The sequence below is a fragment of the Lissotriton helveticus genome, chromosome 9, assembly GCF_964261635.1.
Source record: "Lissotriton helveticus chromosome 9, aLisHel1.1, whole genome shotgun sequence".
Lineage (NCBI taxonomy): Eukaryota > Metazoa > Chordata > Amphibia > Caudata > Salamandridae > Lissotriton > Lissotriton helveticus.
In genome coordinates this window covers 796,809,476-796,830,918 of record NC_136070.1, presented here as the reverse complement: position 1 = coordinate 796,830,918, position 21,443 = coordinate 796,809,476, and the positions used below count along the sequence as shown (strand labels likewise).

Sequence of the window (21,443 nt, the reverse complement as noted above, 5' to 3'; positions counted from 1 at the left end):
GTGGTGTGTGGCTCTGTCTGACAGCGATGTTGCGAGTATATCGGTGTTCTGTATCAGTGGCGTATGCCTTTGTCGGTGGCACTTTTAGTGTTGTGTATCCCTCCGTCTGCTCTGTCAGTGACTCTATGTGTTTGTATGAGGGACACCATAGGTGTGATGGCTTGTCTGCGTTACCTTGCATTTTGTGTATCTCTATGTAGGGTAAATGTTTAGGAATGTTGTACAGCTCTGTGTGTACGTGTCAGCCACTCTGTATTTGTAATGTGTGTGTGTGTGTACCAGTGTCTCTGTGAGTGTGTTGGCGTAACAGTGACACTTTTGTGTGGTCAGTAGCGTGAGTCAATAATGCTGTGTAGCTAAAGTGCATGTACCCTTGACACTGTGAGTGTATTGTTGTGTCAGAGACACTGAGCACATAGGGTGACTCTGCATGTCAATGATGGGCTGAGTGCATTGCTGCTTTACTATCAGTGATATTGTGCTCTGGGGCGTCTGTGCCAGGGGTACGTTTGGCTGTGTGCAGCCGTGTGTGCCTGCATGTGTACGTGATGCATTTTATGCGGAGTGTGTGTGTCTGTACGTGGTGAGACTATGATGCTTTACATATTGTGTGGTTCAGTGTGGCAGTACAGCTGTTTGTTTGTGGGTCAGTGTTACTCAATAATGCTGTAAACATATACACAGTGCCTTTTTGAGGTAAACTTGTAATGTGTTGTCAAGCCATGCGATTTTATAGACATTATTGCATTCTATTGTTTTTTGCCTGCAACTATAAACTAAACGAAACTCAATAATGCGATGTGTGCTTTGTGTAACTGTCAATTATGTTTGTTTACGAGTGTCAGTGTCTTTAAAGTTGTTTGTGTGACTCTCTGTACTAGTGATGGTGTAGATGTGTTGGTGTGTGTGTGGCACTGTGTGTGTTGTACCTGTGTGTGCATGTATCAGAGGACTGTGTTTTTTGTAATGCTGTCTATGTGCACCCATGAGGTTATGTAGCTCCGTATGGCAGTACTGTTGTGCTAGTGTGTCCGTGTTGTTCAGTAATGCTGTGTGGGTGTGTGTATTTTGTCAGTCAGTTATGTTGTGTGTTGGTGCGCCTGTGTCAGTGTTGTATGAATGTCTCTTTATACTAATGATGATTTCAAAGTTGTGGTTTGAGTGACGCTGTGTATCATGTGTAGCTCTTTGAGCACGTGTTTCAAAGATTGAGTGTTTGTTGCGTGTCTCTCTATGTGAACCATTGTGTTCAATTCTCTGGCAGTGTAATTTCCTACCCTATTATTATTATTGTTCATATGTACCCTGTATTTTAGTTATACAAAATAAAACATTAAATACGTACTTCTCAATGCAGTTCTATAATATGCCTAATAAATAGAATAGCTTTCACCCACGATAACGTAAATCATAACTAAAAAATGATAAGGTCCCAAAGGTGAGACCTATTGGCTATGCCAGTAGTTCCCAAACTGTGCGCCGCGGCACCCCAATGCGCCATCAGAACTTGCCTGGGGCGCCGCGCAGCTCATGGGGACTTGAGAAAGGTTCTCCTCTACTGTAACTAACCCAATGTTTTCCTTCCATTTGTGATGCTGACTGCCTTGCATTTCAACACCTACAGCGGAGCATGGCGGCTTTTAAAACCCATCATGTTTGAGTTGTTTGCAATGCTATTCATTCATTTGCATACTACTGTATAGCTTCGTTATAAATACATGCAGTTACGTTTTTGGAATGTGCCTTTGTGGGCCCCGAGCAATCCATGTGGGAATGCTATGCAGAGGAGTTAGGAAGCCTCATCTGTCAGCATCTGGAATATTTTGAACAAGCGTGATGTGTTACAATTAAATAAAGAGCATGTCCACTTAGGCGGGCCCGGGCTCAATCAGTACAGTGCTGCCGGGTATTATTGCTACCCTGTTCTGCAGCCCCTCAAGTAATCGCTTCTACGAGGGAAATCAGGTAATTACGATCATGTATAGCGAAGGGGTCATGTCCAGATCAATTGCGAGTGTTTGTAGCGTTTTGGGGGGAGTGGGGGGTGGAGGGTTCAGATAACTGGAGAACTAACTGTGTTTTGTGCTTTATAATCTTTCCTGCCACTTATAAAAACAAAATACAACGTTGTCAGTTGGCTTGCCTTATCTTCCAAAATAGTGACTCCAAATTGCTTACGCTCCCACCCCATTCTTTCACATATTCACAACTCTGTAAAGCACAGCATTGTAACATAAAAATATAACAAGGGTACTCCCAAATTTGATTTTAGGTCTAGAGGAAGGCGAGAAGACAGCAACTATAAACAAATACCTCTAATCTGACCTATTTGCTTTCAAAAAGTTGAATAAATCTAGATATTTCACAAGGATGCAACACTTGTAAAGAGTATTCAGGCAGACATATTATTCTTACATTTTCTATTTATTTTCATTATCATAGCTTGAGATAAGAGAGCATTTTTTTAAATATAGCATTTTTTGATATTTTTTTACTATACAGATTTGATTTTTTCAGTGCTAGGAATTCATTATTAACAGTGATAAACTTGATATGAACCCCACATATAAACTATAAAGTGCTAGCAGTCTATCCGTCATTCATTCCACATCATTCGCTCAAAATCATACATACTCATACTAGTGAACAAAAACACAGTAAAAACAACATAGGAAGGCAATACAGCTGAGAGTCTCAATGTATCTTTACGACTAAATGTTCATATCTCTTTATCTCGATGATACACAGATTGTAAATTGCTACTTCATTTGTTTCTTTTTCCTTTTTTATCCCTCTGTACATGGATCTCAGGTGTATGGGGCCTGAGATCCATGTACAGAGGAAAGAAGAAAAAAGAAAAAGGAAAAAGAAACAAATTGGCTGGCTATGGTGAATGCTAACACAGTCAATGGGTATCAACATGCTAGATACCTACTTCATGTACGGTCTGCAAATGACCTACAGTCCAGGACCTTTCTGAAGTTCCTCGCTTGTTAGCTTGATCTATAGGAATAGAAAAGGAGGGGTCCCTTGATTACATTGGGGGACAAACCTGAGTTATCACGAATACGGAGTAGTTTCATTAGGGGCGAGACTTACTCAGGAGGGGGCAGGTCAAAACCGGGTGTAAATCACCAGATACCAGAGCTTCTAATCACATCCAATCACGCGGCGTAGTCAATCTGCCATCTTAGGGTGCCCGAACAATCAGGCTACATGGGTGAATCTGAGAAACATTAAAAATGGAGAGTGGTAAGTGAAAAATCACCAATTGAAAGTAGAGTCCGTGTACGCACAACAGTACCTGAATTAGCAGGCTGCTGGAGTGTCGCGTAATAATTCTAGAATAGTTACGTCAACATTGTGTGTGGAAACGTCGTTCCCATGGACAAGGCACAGAAGGTGCAGCATTTTGTGTAACCTTTATTTATTTATTTTGAAGCTTGTAAAGCGCTCAGCTACCCCCAACGGGAGTGTCCCGGCGCTGTAGACATGCGACAACCAGAGAAGATCAGAGAGGGCTAGATCAGAGAGAAGAGCCGGGTCTTACGTTTCCTCCGAAACCGAGGCTCTGATGTTAGAAATCTGAGTTCCAGCGGAAGTTGGTTCCAGAGTTTGGAGGTGGCCACCGCGAAGGCCCTACCACCCGTACGTGCAAGATGGAATCATGGGGCAAACATTAGGCGAAGATGATTAGATCTAAGGTCCCGAGTTGCTTGTGTCATCTTGAGTCTATGGCTCAGGTAAGCAGGGCCTCGACCATTAAGAGCTCTAAAGGCAAGGACCAAGGCCTTGAACTGTAAGCGGTATCTCACTGGTAGCCAGTGCAGTTTGGCCAAATAAGGTGAAATAGAGTGGCGATAGGGAATATTACAGATCAGCCTGGCCGCTGAGTTCTGCACTGTCTGAAGACGATTAATGAGATACGCCGGAGCTCCAACATACAGACTGTTAGCGTAGTCCAAATGAGACGTTATGAGTGCATGGACTACCGTCCTGCGAGAGTCAAGGGGGAGGAAAGGGATGATTTTTTTAATCATTCGCAGCTTCCCAAAGCAAGATGACGAAACTTTATTGATTTGAGTTTTACATGACAAAGCTGTATCAAATATAAAACCCAAATTGCGGGCAGCTTGAACTGGTACCGGGGGAGGGTTAACCTCAGACGGCCACCAAATATCAGCGGGAATTGGAGATTTCTGGTTAAAAAATAAGACCTCCGTCTTGTCGGTATTCAATTTTAAATTGTTAGAGGCCATCCAGGAGGCGGTATTCACCAGGCAAGGGCGGAAATTAGCCAAGGAGCTTTCAGAGTGGTCTTTGAAAGAAAACACAAGCTAAATATCATCAGCATAAAAGACCACTCTGACGCCCCAGGATTCAACCACTTTCGCCAGCGGCAGCAGATAAACATTAAATAAGAGGGGACTGAGTGCTGAACCCTGCGGAACCCCCCATGTCAATGGCTTCTCCGTGGAGACAAATGGTCTGAGAAAAACCTGGTGTGTTCTATCCGTCAGGAAGGATTTCACCCAAGCCAGCGGGATCCCTCCTATGCCCATCTCCTGAAGGCGAACCAACAGGATATCATGCGAGATGGTATCAAATGCTGCGGATAGGTCGAGGAGGACCAACATGGCCTCCTCGCCCCTATCCACACACTTGCGGATTGACTCAGACACTTCAAGTAAAGCTGACTCTGTACTGAAGTCTGGCCTGAATCCTGATTGGGTATCATGTAGCAACTGGTTAGATTCTAAGTATTCGGACAGTTGCTCATGTACCGCCTTCTCTAAAACTTTTGCTGGCTTGGGGAGAAGTGATATGGGCCTTTAATTGCTGAAACATAATGGGTCAGCATCAGTTTTTTTTTTAAATTGGTAACAACATCGCATGTTTCCACAGGGAAGGGAAAAGACCAGATTGCAGGGAGGAATTCCATATTTCTAGCAAAGGGCCAATCAATAGCGGGGCTATGTCGTTCAAAATCTGGGCCGGGGCTGGGTCGAGCGGGGAACCCGACTTACATTTTATGAGCAGAGACAAAGCATAGTCTTTAGACATGGGTTTAAATGAAGTAAACACTTCAGCATGAGTCGTGTCATGATCTGCAGTTACTACTATGGGATTCTGATGGATTGTTGCCATGATGTTAGCGATTTTCTCGTAGAAGAAATCTGACAAACCATCACTAAGCAATTGACTAGGAGTGACAGGGCAGGCCAGGGCAAGAGGATTAGCGAACTCTTTAACAATGTTAAAGAGGGTCTTGGTAGAATTTTTCGCCCTTTGAATTTTTTCAGCAAAGTGCTCTTTCATGATGCTATGTTTGAGTTTATGAAACTCTTTAAGAGCCAATCTATAAAGGGTTTTGGCAGCTGGATCGTATGTCTGGCGCCATGAGCGCTCCAATTTTTTGCATCTGCTTCTGTTCTCTCGTAGTTCCACTGTGAACCAGGGAGCTGAAGGTTTAGATCTTGGGGAGGTGAGGTTCTGTACTGGCGCAATTTGCTCAATGGCAGCAGAAAGGTCTTTATTAAATATGGATACGTCTGCATTAGGTCACCAGACAGTGTGTCTAATCTACTCCTATATGATTGCTCCAAGGCCTTGCAGGTGACCTTAAGTAAGCACAGAGACCATTTGTGTAGAGCTTAACAGCCGGTGTCAGGGTATCAGGGGGGACTGCGTCTAAAAAACCAGTTGATCTCTGTGGTAAATAGCGGTACCCCAGGCTGATAGTACTGCCTGTGGTGCGCTGTGTTGCGTGAAAATTAAAAGCCCAAAAAGTGTATGGGCGCAAATATACTCAATAAATTGCCGCGATTATCAGCGAGGGTAAACCTAGATATATAGTGGTTCAAAAGCGCGTATAGCGCACTCGTTGTTTATTTATAGTATCCTAATGTGCCCCGAGATACAAATGCGCCTGAAGAGAGCAAATGCATGCGGGCGGTAAATTAAATTGAAAGTCAGGTCTGTTATGTAATTTTCAAAATGTAGGAGAGGCATCGTGTCTATTTTAAAGATGGTCTGACACCACAAGGGTGTCATACTCCGCGTTATTAGCTGAAACTTCAATACAAAGGAATGCTCAGATTGGACTTCTCCCTACCTGTGGACCTCCACCTTCACCTTCACTGCCTTCCGTCAGAGTGAGCCCACCCGACTCATGCTGATAAATACCTCGGTGTACGAGGCGCAGCCGCTAGATGCTGCTCGGGGGCTCGTCTCCTAACTGCCTATCAGCTCGTAGTCATACCTGGGCCATAAGGGAGCATTGTGAAAGGGAAACATTTGAGCCTCGTTTGCGTATCTCTGGTATCGCCAAATTAAAGCATAAATTTCAAAGACAACTATCGTAATGACATATCCGATGTATTATAGTTTGATGACAATCATCACAGTGAATGGAAGTTTTGCTTTAGCTGTGTAATGGAAAATTTAAAGCATACGAGAATGTGAAAATACATTCATATGATCATATCGGCAGCACACACTTGTGTCATTATTAGGAACATGTACATATGGGTTCGCTTAAATGCACATTTCTCTAAATAAGTACAGAATCAGCACCTGTGACAAGTGCCATAACCTTGTCTTACTGAAACACGATTGGTAATACAGCATGCAGACCCACAAAATGTTATTATATCCATGAAAGACTGACCGTTAGGTGGTCAAGGACATTAAGCATTAGATAATAAACATGATTGTTAGGGCAACATGCAGATCCAGACATTACGTTGTTATTTGATCCTAACGTGGTCAGAGACCTCAAGAATTTAGATAAACAATAGTAATGCAACCTGTAGAGCCCTAATGTCTTGCTTGGTTATGTCATAAGTCTCAGTGATTCATTATTGACTATTCAGGGTCAAGACCTGCCATCTGTGCATACGTAGCGTCTAATTCATTAAGTCCATTACGGACTGTGTCGAAAAAATGCATCCATTTGCATTCCCTGATATTCATGGTGGAGCTCATGTTGCCACCCCGAGGCCCTAGGGTGATTTTCTCAATTACCAACCATTTCATGGATTCAGGTGTATGGTTATATGTTGTGTAATGCTCTACAAGGGGGCCCCCCTGAGTATTACATCTAATCCTACTGCAGTGTTGCAGAATGCGATTTTTCACCTTTTGCTTGGTTTGGCCGATATACATAGAACCACATGGGCAGATAATGGCATATGATTTCGCTTGTATTGCAGTTAGTGAATGATTTCAAGATTATTGTCTTGTTGTTATGTGACAATGTTTTAGTTTCTTGGCATGTAGAGCACGCTTTGCATTTTGTACATTTGAAGTGTCCTACCACCCCCGGGTAAGTTCCATAGGTCTTGAATAGTGGGATTCGGCGGAGTGTCCAGCAAGGAGCGGACTACAAAGTCTCTGATATTTTTCGCCTTCTTGAAAGCATGAATGGGTGGTTTAGGCATCTCAATTGTGTCTCCAATTATGTATTTTTTTTTTGTTTAAATATCCTTTATTGAAATCACAGGAGGAATAAAAACATAAATGTAACAACATGCATGGTACTACATCTCAACGATGTCTGTCATGGTTGCGGGGCATGCCACACAATGCATTAGTTCTTCGCTTCATACATCATGGCAATGTTTCATCACAAATGTTCCAACCGTGTTAGCGCAACAGAGGATATAACTTTCCAAAAGAAACAATGGAGGAAAGAGGGAAAGAAAAAAGGACAAAGGACAGAAAAGGGGAAAGGGGAAGGGGGGGTATGGTCATCTGGTTCGAAAGTGTGACGTGTGCGTCGAGTCGAGGATGCACCGATGTAGGGGGGTGTGCGTGCGTCATTGAATATGAACTATGGGAGTGAGTACGGCTATGGGGAGGGCAATGGGTCAGTTGTGGTATGTGTTCAGCATGAGGGCAGTGCTGCGTGGAGCATCATCATGTCTGCCCTCATGGAGTATTAGCAGGGGGTGTGTCGTTGGTATCGACCGGTTGGGTGATGTCTGTTGGGTTCCGTGCTAGGTGGCATTCCCTATGGAAGGAGCTTAGCATTACATCCCACAATGCCGCAATTGGGAACTGTCGTAGACCTGCTGTTTCCTCATTGTGGAGGGTGGTGCTTTCCGCTTTCGCCCAGTTGTCCAGGGATGTGTGCCAGTGTTCTGTTAGGGGCGGTGTAGCTCGCTTCCAGTGTTTTGTGATCAGTCTTTTTGCCGTGAGGAGGCCAAGGTCCCAGAAACGAGAGGGAACTTTATTTGATTTGGTTCGTGTATACAGGCCCAGTATGCATGCCTCCCACGTGTGCGGTATCACCGTGTCTGTGCGTTTGTCTAGTATCACTAGCACTGCCCTCCAGTATGCCTTAATCCGTGGGCACTGCCACAGCATGTGTAGCAAGTCCGCCCCTTCCAGTGCACATCTCGGGCAGTTAGCTGTAGCACCCGGGAAGTATTGGTTAATTTTGCTGGGTGAGAGGTACGCTCTATGTAGTATATAGAACTGGATCAGTCTGAAGCGTGCGTTACGGGGTATGTGTCCGGGGCCCAGTAGTATCATTTTCCACTCCTTATCTGTCCAGTCCCTCCCCCTGTCTGCCGCCCACTTGTCACGCAGCGGTTGTAACGTGTGTTGCGTGTGTGATAACAGTGCTTGGTGTAGCCAGTGCACTACATGTGTACCGTTTCCCATGACATGTAGGCTCTGTATCAATTGATGTGTTGGCAGTTCCTCAGTGATGCTACCCCACCGCTGTGTGTATGCCGACAGCAAGGAGGCGTGTTGTAGAAACTGCCCCGGTGGGAGGCCCGTGTCAGCGGCCAGCGTCTCAAAAGGTATCAGGGCTCCATCGGCGTACAGGTCCGCCATGGTGTCTACTCCAGTGTGCGTCCAGTGTTCCAGTTCCGTTTCAGTGACTATAGAGGTGGACTTGGGGGTGCCTAGGAGCGGGAGCGCTGGGGCATATGGTTTGGTCAGTCTCATGAGCCGCAGGCTTCTGACATAACACCTCACCGCCACATCTACATGTAGTTGGGCCATTCTCCTCGGGTGTGTCAGGGGGTGGAATAGAGTATGTATCTGTGTGGAGGTCAGCACATCCGTAATCGTGGCAGTGTCTTCCAGGCGGTTTCCCGCGAGCCAGGCAGTTACCCATTGTAGCTGGGCTGCCAGATAGTAAAGTTCGAGGTTCGGTACCGCAAGGCCACCGTCATTGATTGGCGCATATAGTTTTTGCAGGGCCACTCTGGGTCGTCCAGTGTTCCATATCAGGTCCCTGATCATGGATGCCAGTTCCTTGAAGGTGTGTGCCTGCACATATACTGGTATGTTGGCGAAGTAATATAGGAGCCTGGTGAGAACGATCATTTTCGTCAATGTCACCCTGCTCGGGACATTGAGTGGTAGGGATTTCCAAAAGGCAATTTGGGACCTTATGGACGTGTCAGGTTGCCGTCCAGTATGTCCTGGGGCGTCCTGTAGATGTATACTCCTAGATACTTGAACGTGGTATGGTGCCACGGCAGTCGCTCGCCATTAATCATAATTGCAGGGTCTGGAATGTCTGGGTTGAACGAATACGCCCCTGACTTGGCCCAGTTTACCTTAAGGCCCGACACGGTCTCAAAGGATTTGAAGATCTCCGAGAGGTCTGGTGGTATTTGGGTGAGGTCCCTGATATACAAAAGGAGGTCATCCGCATATAGCGAGACCGTGTCCATGCCATCCGCCAGTGGGATGCCCCAGTGCGCGCACTTACTGTGCAATATGTCAGCTAGGGGTTCAATCGCTAGTGAAAAGAGCAATGGGGATAGCGGGCAGCCCTGTCTGGTGCCTCGCCGCACCCTTATGGCGTCAGATAGCAGCTTGCCTGTGCGGACTCGCACCACAGGGTGTCTGTACAGCAATCCCACTAGTTCGATATAGACTTCCCCAAGCTCGAATTTACACAACACGGACAGTAGGTAGGGCCATTCGACTGAATCGAATGCTTTCTCTAGGTCAAGGACTAGGCAGCCCGACCTAGGCCAATCCTGCACTGCGTACGTTTGTACTCGGAACAGCCTCCGTATGTTATGGGAGGTGCATCTGGTTGGCACAAATCCGTTCTGGTCATTGTGTATCAAGTCCGGCACTAGTCGGGCGAGAGTTGAAGCTAGTATTTTATAATCTGTGTTTAGCAGCGCTAGGGGTCTATACGAGCCGAGGAGCGTGCCATCTCTACCTGGCTTGAGAAGGGACACTAGCGTCGCTTCATTCATAGACTGGGGTAAGGTCAAGTCTTCCAGTGCCGCCGCTTATACCCTGAGGAGCTCTGGGATCAGGATGTCAGAGCATGCCTTATAATATTCCGCTGGCAACCCATCGGGGCCCGGGGCCTTGCCATTCGAGAGAGCAAAGATGGCCTCACGGAGTTCCTCCGCCATCAACGGCGACCCCAGGTCGTCTTGTTGGTAATTTGTCAGGGTAGGCAGCGTGACATCTTCCAGATACGCAGTTATGGTGGGTTGTTTGGTCAGAAGTCGGGACTTATATAGCGCGTCATAATGTGTCACAAAGGCCTCGTGTATCTGCGCTTGCGTGTACACCGTCGGGCCAGCTGTTGATTGAACCGCCGTCACTGGCGTTTCGCGGTTTTCGCGTTGTATCAGCCATACCAGCAGCTTGCCAGGCTTGTCTCCAATGTGATGTGTGCGGGCCGAGTGTGCTTTGTAATTGATGTTCTTCAGCCTGTCAATCAGTTTGTCATGTTCTGCCCGTGCCTGTAATAAATCAGTGTTCGTGTCTGTGGCTGCTGCCTGTTCTATTCGCAGCAAGTCTGATTCTAGACGTCGGAGTTCTGTCTCTAATTGCCGTCGGGAGTGAGCCTGGGTGCCCAGACATTGTCCCCTGAGGACCACTTTAAAAGCGTCCCATTCAATCTGTGGCGTCGACGCTGAGCCTGTATTGTCTTCGAAATATTGCGCTGTCTGTGTGCATATGGAACCCCTAAATGCGCCGTCCAGTAATAGGTCAGGTTGTAGCCGCCATGTGGGTATCGGTGGCCGAGGTTGTTCCCACGTCAGTTCCAGTAGGTGTGGATTGTGGTCTGAGTGCATGCGTCCCATGTAATAGGTATCCGTGACATTGAGTAGGATCTCGCCGGTCACCATGTACCGGTCAAGACGTACATGCAGGGCGTGCGCTCCCGAATAGTAGGAGTAGACTCTGGAGTGTGGATTGCGAGTGCGCCACGCATCATGTAGACCCCATTGTGTGGACCACTGGAGTCACTGGCCTGCAGTGCTTTCGTAGTGTTCTGTGCCTGTGAGTTGGGCGGTGAGGGGTGAGAGCGGTCTAGCGCTAGATCCAGGGAGCCATTGTAGTCCCCGCCAAGTACCCAGGGGATTCCGTGGCAAGGGGCCAAAGTGTGTGACAAATGGTGAAGGAAATCTGCCAACCCCGCGTTGGGCGCATATATTGAGGCTAGCACTAGTGGGTTGCCATCTAACCTACCGTGGACTGCCACGTGTCTGCCCTCGGGATCTATGTGTACATCCTGTGTGGTCCATGGAGTGCCCGGCCTGACCCATACCAGTGTCCCCCGGGCATACGACGAGAAACCCGTAGCATATATCTGTCCACGCCACCTGCGTCGTAGCGTGGGAATTTTCGTGGCGCTAAGGTGTGTCTCTTGTAGGAGGGCAATTTGTATGTGATGGCGTTTGAGGTACGAGTAAATTTGATAACGTCGGGACGGCGTATGTATACCCCTCACATTCCACGTGCATATCTTAATGGCTGACATTACAATATTTCAACAAAACCCCCCGCCCATCCCTCCCCCCACCACCCTATACATCCTGTGCCCACCGTCATGTAAACGGTTCCTGCAATGAAGTAAACGCCTAAGTTGGCACGCCCTTTCACTGTGACCATAGGAGGGGAGGGAAACATGGCTAACGGAACAGTAAGCCAATGAACATTATGAGCTTTCAAAATACCAAAAGGTCGGATGCGAAACGTGCTCCCGTCCATACTCTCTAGGAGAGCAACAGAATTCAAATCTAAGGGGGTGTTTGTGCTATGTGCACGTGAACCGTGGTTCTATGTCAATACAGTTGTTGTGTGAAGGCCTATTGCCTTCCCGGGAGGAATGTAGCAGTCTGAGCCGCCCTTGCAGACAGTGAACCCATTATGCACATGCACGAAGCTCTATACATTACGTGTCCCATCCGAACTTCCACCAGGCGAAGCAAAGCGCCCTCATAGCTACACTTTGACCGAGTGTAGGCAACCAATGCTGATTCTTGGGCTCACGTTCATTGAGGAGCTGTTCGGCGTGTGTGAGTCCCATGTGCAGCATGCAGGGTTGGAGGTGTAGTCCGCTGTCACGAGCAGTCCCCGTTGCTTCTGCGTCGTTCCAGGTCCGCTGTGGTGGTCAGTCGTGATTGTACCTGCAGATTGTTGTGCTCGTCGTGCAGTTAGCTGATGTAGTCTGCCGTTTGGGGAGTGACATCAGGCCGTTCCTCCGAAGTTTGGGAGTCCGGCACACCATAAATGGCTTTGTCGTCACTTTGGAGTTCCTGCATGCTGCCGCCCGCCATCTCGCTCCGTGCAAGGGATCCGCTGAGTTCCATCACCAGGCGCAGGGCGTCCTGCTTCTCCTGCCGCTTGGCATCCGCTGGAGGGGGAGCTCTTGTCGCTGCTTGTGATCCCGTCTGGGTTCTCTGGCGGGGCCGACGTCTTCGTCTGTTACCTCCGGATTGCCGCCGGGGTGCAGGACCTGTAGTTGTTTTGGGTTCTGTATCCACTCCCCTGTCTAGCCAGGTTTCCACTTCCGTGGGGTCCGTAAAGAAATGAGTCCGTTCTCCGGCCACTACCCTCAACTTCGCGGGAAACAGCAGTGAGTATTGGAGGCCCATCTGCCTCAGTCGCTTTTTCACTGCCAGAAAGTCGTGCCTTTGCCGCTGGACCTGTACAGTGTAGTCTGGAAAGAACATTACCGACGCGTTCTCGATCCGGACCTCTTGGAGCTTGCGTGTTTCTCGCAGTATGGAGTCTCTGTCCCGATAGTTCATTATGCGGAGCAGCATGGGTCTCGGGTTGGAGCCTGTCGTCAGAGGTTTAGTGGGGACCCTGTGAGCTCGTTCTATTACGAAGTGCGGGGAGAGCGTTCCCTCCGGCAGAATGCCCTTCAGCCACTGTTCCATGTGTTCTTCTGGGGTCCTCCCTTCCCATTTCTCCGGAACCCCAACCAAGCATACGTTGTTTCTACGGGTCCTACCTTCCGCGTCTTCAGCTCTGTCCTCCAAGAACTCCACCCTGTTCAATAAATCTTGTATGTGTTTATGTGACTGGTCGGCATGAGGTTGAAGTGTCTGCAGTGCACCTTCCAGGGCTGTGGTGCGCTCCGCCAGTTTTTTATGATCCGCCCTCAGGTGCGTGAGGTCGATGACCACGCTGTCGATTTTGGTGGCCAAGGAGGTGCGGGTCAGGTGTATTGATTCCTCGAGCCTCTCCATCGCCGCCAGCATGGTGTCTAGTTTTGCCGCCGTTTGGTCCGGGTCAGCGTTCTTCCCAGTCTTGTCCATCTTGCCCTTCGTGCTCACGCTGCTGGCTCCGGTTCGTGTTCTGGGGCCGTTAGGCATCTGTACCTCCTCGTCGTCCCCGGTCCAGCAGCGCGTTTCTCCCTCAGAGGACCAGCCTGGGTGTGTGATCTTCCGGCTGTGAGGTAGGTGACTACTGCATCGTGCTCGCGGTTCCGAGGTGGGTGGGCGTCCGTGTCCGCGTCCACGTGTCTGCGGCCTGCGGCGCCTGGCGTCGATTGGGATGGTGTGCTCGGGCTGATACTTGGCTCCGGGTCAGCACGCGCCACACTGTGGTGGGTCAAGCTCAGCGGCCGGCCATGCGGGCTGCACCGGTACTTGCGTGGCGCAGGAGGTGTTGCGAGCGCTTTGTGTTCTGGGCCGAGGGCGCCCGTGCAGTCTCACCGTCACTGGCCAGCACGTGGGCGCGTTGCAGCAGATGCGCTGTTGGTTAGGCCGGCTCCGCCGTCCAGCTGCGTACCGTGGGTCGCTCGTGGCCGTCCAGCCCCGCCGCTATCAACCTCCTAGGGAATGGGCAGGGTGTCCGGGTGGGGGTAGGCCTCCGTGGCCGGTGGAGCAGCTTCACTTCCCCCGCTTCCCAGACGTGCCTGTGAGACCGGCTTCACCCGTCCTCGTTCCGCTGCACCGCTGGTCCAGTGTCTGGGCAGGCAGCACTCAGCTGATGGGTCTTCCGAACAGGGCCAGCCAGGTTCCGCTGTCCGTCTCCGCACCCCACCTCAGCGCCGTGCGGTCTCAGGGCATGTAGGCCTCGACTCCGGGCCTGTGTCTCCCGCCAAAGCAGCGGTCTTTCCTGGGCGCCTCCCGAGATCGGAAGCGAAGCTTGCGGTCACCGCTTCGCGGAATCTCCGGTGTACCACGGGTATGCCGATCGTCCCCAAAGTCAGCCGGGTGATAGGTAATGGTGTCCGGTGGCAGCGCCGGTGGTTCTCCGCCGTCTGCAGATGGGTTTTATCGGAGAAATGCGCCGGGAAGGGGAGCTCGGCGTGGAGCTCTACCCCAAGGCGGCCATTCCCGTTGCGTGCTTAGCCACGCCCCTTGTGTCTCCAATTATATCCCAATGTTTATTGATTATTTTCCGTATCTCGTTACTTTTGGTGCAGTGGGTTGTTACGCAAATCATCCTGTCATCCGTTTGTGTGCGTTCTCTGGGTGTTAGTAATGCTTCCCTGTCACTGTACCACGCTCTTTTCCTAGCCCTTCTGACTAGTCTCCTCGGGTAACCCCTCTCCAAGAGGCGCTCAATGAGGTCATCTGATTCTATGAAGAAATCATCTTTCCAATTGCAATTCCGCCGGATACGGAGGAACTGGCCAAATGGCAGATTGTCCCGTAATCCTCTGGTGTGGTGGCTTGAGTACCTCAAAAGGGTATTCCGTTCGGCTGGTTTCCTGTGCAATTTAGTATACAGTTTGCCATCCTTCGCTTTTATACTTATGTCGAGAAAGTCAATTGATTCTTTGGCAGCCTGCATAGTAAACTTAATGTCATCTGATTGTGTATTGAGCCATAATGTGAATGAGGTCAGTTCTTCTTCGTTCCCAGTCCAAATCATCAGGACGTCATCAATGTACCTCCGCCATTCAGAAATCATACTGAGGTAAGGGTTTTGGGGTGAGAGAATACATTGTTGCTCGTAGTCGTCCATAAACAAAATTGCTAAATCAGGGGCGAAGGCTGCCCCCATCACCACACCTTTGCTTTGGATATAGAAATTGTTTTGGAATATAAAGAAATTCTTTGACATTGGATTTCTAATAAATCAATTATGAACTCAGTGGGAACTCCTGCAGGTAATGGTCTCCTTTGTAGGGCTCTTCTCATTGATTGTAGTGCCTGTGCCTGCGGGATACTCTTGTACAACGAGACGATGTCCTTTGTAACTAGTAGCTCTCTGTCTTTGTCAAAAGGTTTGTGGTCCACTAAGTTTATGACTTGCATAGTGTCTCTTAGATAGGAGGATGTGGCTTCAGCAAGTGGCTTTAAGAAAACATCCACATATTTGCACAGCGGTTCAAGCAGGGAGCCGCAACCCGATATGATGGGTCAGCCAGGTGGTTTCTCAGGATTTTTATGGACTTTGGGTAAGATGTAGATGGTTGGCACCCTCGGTTGTTTCACATTCAGATTTTCAAACTCCTTATCTGTGAGAAAGCCCTCTTCTTTATCTTTCTCAGTGATGGCCAGGATCTCAAGTCTAATCTCTTTGGTGGGATTGATCCGTATTGGTCTATAGCTTACACCATCTCTTAGTTGCGAGTAGAGCTCCTTTTTGTAGTCCTCCACATCCAGGATCACTATGGCACCCCCCTTGTCTGCCGGTTTTATTACCACCGTTTTGTTCTTTTTAGTGAGTTGAGTGCTGTGCGTTCTGCTTTTGAGATGTTGTGTCTCACAAACGGTCTTGTATCACATGTCTTCAGCACATCCCTCATCACCATACTCTCGCAGGTCAAAACCTTATGCGAGACTGATGCCATGGTTGGCGTGAAGGTTGATGGTGGTCGTAGTCCAGTAATGGAGGTATTGCTTGGCAATGTTTTATGTAGAAAGAAGTTTCTCAGTCTGATCTTACATAAAAATCTAGCCAGTTCTGCCTTTATGTTGAATTTGTTGACGTGTGAGGTAGGCACGAAGGATAGTCCTTTACTCAATACACTTATTTCGTCCCTGGATAGATTGCGGCTGGATAGATTCATGATGGGGTTGGTTGTGTTTACCAACTGTAGGTTCTCCTCCTGGTGCTGATCTCGCCATGATTCTCCTGCTGGAACCTCACCTGTTTGGTGTTCTGGCCTTGTTGTCTCCCTTCGTCCCTGTTCTGTTGGTTTAGGCCTCTGGTCGGGCGCCTGTTCCATCCGCCCCTTCTGCCTCTTGGGGGTCTCCAGGTGGTATCCTCTAAAAAAGTCTGTTGAGTTCTGGTTGTGCGGTCTTGGGGGGGCTGATACCATTGGTCCTGGTACTGATAACTCCCACTTGGTCCCGCCTGTTCGTTGTCGCTACCACCACTATACGACGAATCTGAAAAATTAGTGAACCTTCTTCCTCCTCGGTATCCCCCTCTTCCTCTGTAGAAGAAACGTCCCTGATTATCTTGCTTAAAGTAGTCTTCTTGCAAGTAAGGGTAGGTTTTCTTTTTATTATAGTATTGGATATCCTTTGCCAGCTTATCCAATTTCTTGGTCTGGGTTTCTGAGTCAAAATCTTTTAGTGTTTTTTCCAGACGCTCTAAAGTCTCTTTGGCACTAGAGAAGGCTGTATGACTGGCTATCTCCTGCTTCAGATCTTTAATCTCCTTGGTTAGCTGTTCCACTTGCTCACGTGCTGTCTCAACCCCCAACACCATCCAATGGCGTGAACAATTGTTTGCTACGAAGCTAAACCCTTCCTTAAACTTGGGGTTATCCACAAAGATTGCCGGCTCGTTGCGGACCTGCAAGCCAGTTGGTATGATGTTTGCCCGTAGATATCCTGTCAGAAGGTGTCCATGCAATTTGGTTTGTACCAATTTCTTTTCTTGGCGTTCTAGTTTATTAATTTTCTCATTCAATGAAAAGTCTACATTAGTGCTGTTTGACGTCAGAAAAGCCTCCCCTGTGTCTTCCCCTATTAGGCCTTTATATATATTCCTCAGTGTAAGAGAGGGTTTCACGTTCATTCATGATACTACCCTCAATGTGGAAACTAATTACTAGATGTAATTTACAGAAAAAGAACCCTCGCAAGACAGCTCTTGGACAGAGAGTGTTGAGTTTCAACGGGGTCTACCCTTAAAACTGCCTGACCTGCGTCATGGGTTGAGCACATAAGAGAAAAGGTCAGTGTTTGCTAATTCAAGTAAGAAATGACTTACAAACATTCAAATGGTAAATGAAAAGCAAAGATTCATCACATAATCACCATATAACTTTTGCAAAATATGAATTTAATGAGCATAAAGATCGTGGAGACTCAAAATCAATTATGTAGCTCCGAAAGTATTACTCACAATATTAGGTCAACAAAATACATGAATAACTCTTGTTAGTCAAAGTTATCTGTATAGTATTAAAATTGAGCGTACTCTCAGTGAGGGAAGAGAAAAGGGTATTTGGGTAAGATGGGGGTGATTGGGTCAGTGGGGGACTGGGTAAAGGTGGTGTGACAATAACACAATCACGGTACAATTGGAGGAAGACCTTTACAGTCTAACAAGATCAATAGTTCCCTAAATCTCTTCACACATGGGATGGATTCCTCAATTCTAGTTAGGTCCCATAGTGTGAGGTGATGGTGTAGTCTACGTTTCGACCCCGCTTGCTACAAGGGTTATTCGCGCCTCATTCTGGGGACTTCATCAGGACAATGTATAGTGAGAGCACCTAAAATCAATAACATGTGTTCAGTTTTTTGGCTGGCTATGGTGAATGCTAACACAGTCAATGGGTATCAACATGCTAGATACCTACTTCATGTACAGTCTGCAAATGACCTACAGTCCAGGACCTTTCTGAAGTTCCTCGCTTGTTAGCTAGATCTATAGGAATAGAAAAGGAGGGGTCCCTTGATTACATTGGGGGACAAACCTGGGTTATCACGAATACGGAGTAGTTTCATTAGGGGCGAGACTTACTCAGGAGGGGGCAGGTCGAAACCGGGTGTAAATCACCGGATTCCAGAGCTTCTAATCACATCCAATCATGCGGCGTAGTCAATCTGCTGTCTTAGGGTGCCCGAACAATCAGGCCACATGGGTGAATCTGAGAAACGTTAAAAATGGAGAGTGGTAAGTGAAAAATCACCAATTGGAAGTAGAGTCCGTGTGCGCACAACAGTACCTGAATTAGCAGGATGCTGGAGTGTCGCGTAATAATTCTAGCATAGTTACGTCAACATTGTGTGTGGAAACGTCGTTCCCATGGACAAGGCACAGAAGGTGCAGCATTGTGTGTAACCTTAAGTAAGCACAGAGACCATTTGTGTAGAGCTCAACAGCTGGTGTCAGGGTATCAGGGGGGACTGCGTCTAAAAACCAGTCGATCTCTGTGGTAAATAGCGGTACCCCAGGCTGATAGTACTGCCCGTGGTGCTCTGTGTTGCGTGAAAATTAAAAGCCCAAAAAGTGTATGGGCACAAATATACTCAATAAATCGCCGCGATTATCAGCGAGGGTAAACCTAGATAAATAGTGCTTCAAAAGCGCGTATAGCGCACTCGTTGTTTATTTATAGTATCCTAATGTGCCCCGAGATACAAATGCGCCTGAAGAGAGCAAATGCATGCGGGCGGTAAATTAAATTGAAAGTCAGGTCTGTTATTTAATTTCCAAAATGTAAGAGAGGCATCGCGTCTATTTTAAAGACGGTCTGACACCACAAGGGTGTCATACTCCGCGTTATTAGCCGAAACTTCAACACAAAGGAATGCTCAGATTGGACTTCTCCCTACCTGTGGACCTCCACCTTCACCTTCACTGCCTTCCGTCAGAGTGAGCCCGCCCGACTCATGCTGATAAATACCTCGGTGTACGAGGCGCAGCCGCTAGATGCTGCTCGGGGGCTCGTCTCCTAACTGCCTATCAGCTCGTAGTCATACCTGGCCCATAAGGGAGCGTCGTGAAAGGGAAACATTTGAGCCTCGTTTGCGTATCTCTGGTATCGCCAAATTAAAGCATAACGTTCAAAGACAACTATCGTAATGACATATCCGATGTATTATAGTTTGATGACAATCATCACAGTGAATGGAAGTTCTGCTTTAGCTGTGTAATGGAAAAATTAAAGCATACGAGAATAATGTGGAAATACATTCATATGATCATATCGGCAGCACACACTTGTGTCATTATTAGGAACATGTACATATGGGTTCGCTTAAATGCACATTTCTCTAAATAAGTACAGAATCAGCACCTGTGACAAGTGCCATAACCTTGTCTTACTGAAACACGATTGGTAATACAGCATGCAGACCCACAAAATGTTATTATATAAATGAAAGACTGACCGTTAGGTGGTCAAGGACATTAAGCATTAGATAATAAACATGATTGTTAAGGCAACATGCAGATCCAGACATTACATTGTTATTTGATCCTAACGTGGTCAGAGACCTCAAGAATTTAGATAAAGAATAGTAATGCAAACTGTAGAGCCCTAATGTCTTGCTCGGTTATGTCATAGTTCTCAGTGATTCATTATGAACTATTCAGGGTCAAGACCTGCCATCTGTGCATACGTAGCGTCTAATTCATTAAGTCCATTACGGACTGTGTCGAAAAAATGCATCCTATTGCATTCCCTGATATTCATGGTGGAGCTCATGTTGCCACCCCGAGGCCCTAGGGTGATTTTCTCAATTACCAACCATTTCATGGATTCAGGTGTATGGTTATATGTTGTGTAATGCTCTACAAGGGGCCCCCCCTGAGTATTACATCTAATCCTACTGCAGTGTTGCAGAATGCGATTTTTCACCTTTTGCTTGGTTTGGCCGATATACATAGAACCACATGGGCAGATAATGGCATATATGACTTCGCTTGTATTGCAGTTAGTGAATGATTTCAAGATTATTGTCTTGTTGTTATGTGACAATGTTTTAGTTTCTTGGCATGTAGAGCACGCTTTGCATTTTGTACATTTGAAGTGTCCTACCACCCCGGGTAAGTTCCATAGGTCTTGAATAGTGGGATTCGGCGGAGTGTCCAGCAAGGAGCAGACTACAAAGTCTCTGATATTTTTCGCCTTCTTGAAAGCATGAATGGGAGGTTTAGGCATCTCAATTGTGTCTCCAATTATATCCCAATGTTTATTGATTTTTTTCCGTATCTCGTTACTTTTGGTGCGGTGGGTTGTTACGCAAATCATCCTGTCATCCGTTTGTGTGCGTTCTCTGGGTGTTAGTAATGCTTCCCTGTCACTGTACCATGCTCTTTTCCTAGCCCTTCTGACTAGTCTCCTCGGGTAACCCCTCTCCAAGAGGCGCTCAATGAGGTCATCTGATTCTATGAAGAAATCATCTTTCCAAGTGCAATTCCGCCGGATACGGAGGAACTGGCCAAATGGCAGATTGTCCCGTAATCCTCTGGTGTGGTGGCTTGAGTACCTCAAAAGGGTATTCCGTTCGGCTGGTTTCCTGTACAATGTAGTATACAGTTTGCCATCCTTCGCTTTTATACTTATGTCGAGAAAGTCAATTGATTCTTTGGCAGCCTGCATAGTAAACTTAATGTCATCTGATTGTGTATTGAGCCATAATGTGAATGAGGTCAGTTCTTCTTCGTTCCCAGTCCAAATCATCAGGACGTCATCAATGTACCTCCGCCATTCAGAAATCAGACTGAGGTAAGGGTTTTGGGGTGAGAGAATACATTGATGCTCGTAGTCGTCCATAAACAAAATTTCTAAATCAGGGGCGAAGGCTGCCCCCATCACCACACCTTTGCTTTGGATATAGAAATTGTTTTGGAATACAAAGAAATTCTTTGACATTGGATTTCTAATAAATCAATTATGAACTCCGTGGGAACTCCTGCAGGTAATGGTCTCCTTTGTAGGGCTCTTCTCATTGATTGTAGTGCCTGTGCCTGCGGGATACTCTTGTACAACGAGAGGATGTCCTTTGTAACTAGTAGCTCTCTGTCTTTGTCAAAAGGTTTGTGGTCCACTAAGTTTATGACTTGCATAGTATCTCTTAGATAGGAGGATGTGGCTTCAGCAAGTGGCTTTAAGAAAACATCCACATATTTGCAAAGCGGTTCAAGCAGGGAGCCGCAACCCGATATGATGGGTCAGCCAGGTGGTTTCTCAGGATTTTTATGGACTTTGGGTAAGATGTAGATGGTTGGCACCCTCGGTTGTTTCACATTCAAATTTTCAAACTCCTTATCCGTGAGAAAGC

At 47.3% G+C, this 21,443-nt stretch overlaps 1 protein-coding gene across 2 annotated transcripts in view; it reads right to left on the bottom strand.

Moving 5' to 3' along the window:
- The window catches only part of LOC144782981 (prolactin-releasing peptide receptor-like), a 322,613-nt gene that overhangs the window by 220,413 nt on the left and 80,757 nt on the right, over positions 1-21,443 (bottom strand). The window contains exons 1-2 of one of the 2 annotated variants that reach the window (XM_078662197.1): positions 3,100-3,156; positions 2,936-3,003 (exon numbers count right to left, since the gene is read on the bottom strand). The exons of the other annotated variant lie outside the window; for it this stretch is intronic. Coding sequence (XP_078518323.1) covers positions 2,936-2,940 — 5 coding nt within the window. The 5' untranslated portion in view covers positions 2,941-3,003; positions 3,100-3,156. Of the gene's footprint in view, positions 1-2,935; positions 3,004-3,099; positions 3,157-21,443 lie in introns of those variants that run through there. 2 annotated transcript variants of the gene reach the window in all.